Consider the following 1,487-nt stretch of genomic DNA (forward strand, 5'->3'; position numbering starts at 1 on the left):
TACTGAGAATGAGTTTGACCGAACTCATGTTGATAAAATTTTTGTGCATTATACCTACAATATAAAGCTGTGTGTTATGCATATATTATAAAGCCTTTTTTGTTATTACAGGTCATATTCAAAGGTTAAAAGGCAGTACTCCAAGGTAATCCTAGAAGCATCACATTTTGCTTTTTTTAAAATTTTAAAGAGGAAAAACAAAAACTAGAACAAAGAAACAAAGCAATATAAGTCAGCACAAATAGTACAGTTTCAGGAATATTAATGCTGGTTGTTATATTATGTATTATAATCATCAAATTTGTTGCTCAGACTACCAGATATACATATGCAAGATTGATCACAATTAAACATTCACTCTTCCTTTCAATAAACCTGAATTTTTTTCCTTGTCCGTTTTATTCTTTTTTAGTTTATCTTAAAGACAGTATAATAATATCTTATTAAGTACTGAAAGCCTATGAGAGTACAGTAACAATATAAAAAAGGTGATAACAAAACTTGCTAATACTAAGAGATGTCATTCACTCTCTTACCAATTCACTTAAGAAACCATATAGAGTTCTTACCTAGAACCTCCTCATAATCAACAAGCTCAAACCAAACGACAGCTACTGAAGTCCAGACTCCCAGCAAGGCAATGACCATAAACCAGGTGAAAAAGGAGCTGCCTGAGAGTCCTCCTTTCCTTCCATTCTTGTGTCCTCCGTGCTTTGTCTCTGTTTAGAAATAAATGTCAAATGTCATCAACTGAGAAGGAAATGCTGCACTGAACTCCTACCACACTGAACTATTTCTCCAATAATGTCATGGCAGATGGTTTCAAAAGCAGTTTTTACTTAAATTCTAAAAACATGTAACAAAGATTTTGAAACCAGAAAAGTTTCTGCTTAGACCCAATGTCGTGTTCTTAAAACACCAATTTTGAAGTAATGGAAGAAACTGGGTTTGGTAGTAGTGCATGCCTGAAATCCCAGCACTCAGCAGGCTGAGGCAGGATAACCCCAAGTTCCAGGCCAGCCTGGGCTACACAGTGAGCTCAAGGCCAAGCACAGTAAAAGAAAAGAAAAAAGAACAGAACAGAACTAATGCAAGATGAAGGTTAATGATTTTGTTAAAAATTGTATTTACCATAACATACATTCTTTCTAAGGTCATTATCAATCTACTTGCATACAAAGAAAAGCACGATATTGTACCATGTCCCTGTCTTTGACTAGATCCATTGGGTTGGGGCTAGCAGAAACAAGAAAAGGGGCATTCAAGCTGATGTCTCTGAAGGAAACCACTCTGTAAATTGCTGCCCACCACGTCACTGGTCACATCTGATATGTGTAATATATATCTTATGGTTTTTTGGAAATGTACTTCAAATGTCATTTATTTTGAAGGTCAAAAATAAATGACATCTGGGCCAGCCAGATAGCTCAGCGGACTAAAGCACTGCTTAGGCAGAATCAGGGACCCAGGTTTGATCTCTGGCATGC

General features: G+C 36.2%; 1 protein-coding gene across 17 annotated transcripts in view; it reads right to left on the minus strand.

The window, feature by feature from the left end:
• Positions 1 to 1,487, minus strand: part of Asph (aspartate beta-hydroxylase) — a 263,046-nt gene that overhangs the window by 219,191 nt on the left and 42,368 nt on the right. For all 17 annotated transcript variants that reach the window (XM_023702449.1, XM_023702445.1, XM_023702444.1 and 14 more), the window contains exon 2: positions 570 to 719. In XM_023702449.1, the coding sequence (XP_023558217.1) occupies positions 570 to 719 (150 nt within the window). The remainder of the gene's footprint in view (positions 1 to 569; positions 720 to 1,487) is intronic.

The sequence above is a fragment of the Octodon degus genome, unplaced genomic scaffold, assembly GCF_000260255.1.
Source record: "Octodon degus isolate 3935 unplaced genomic scaffold, OctDeg1.0 scaffold00152, whole genome shotgun sequence".
Lineage (NCBI taxonomy): Eukaryota > Metazoa > Chordata > Mammalia > Rodentia > Octodontidae > Octodon > Octodon degus.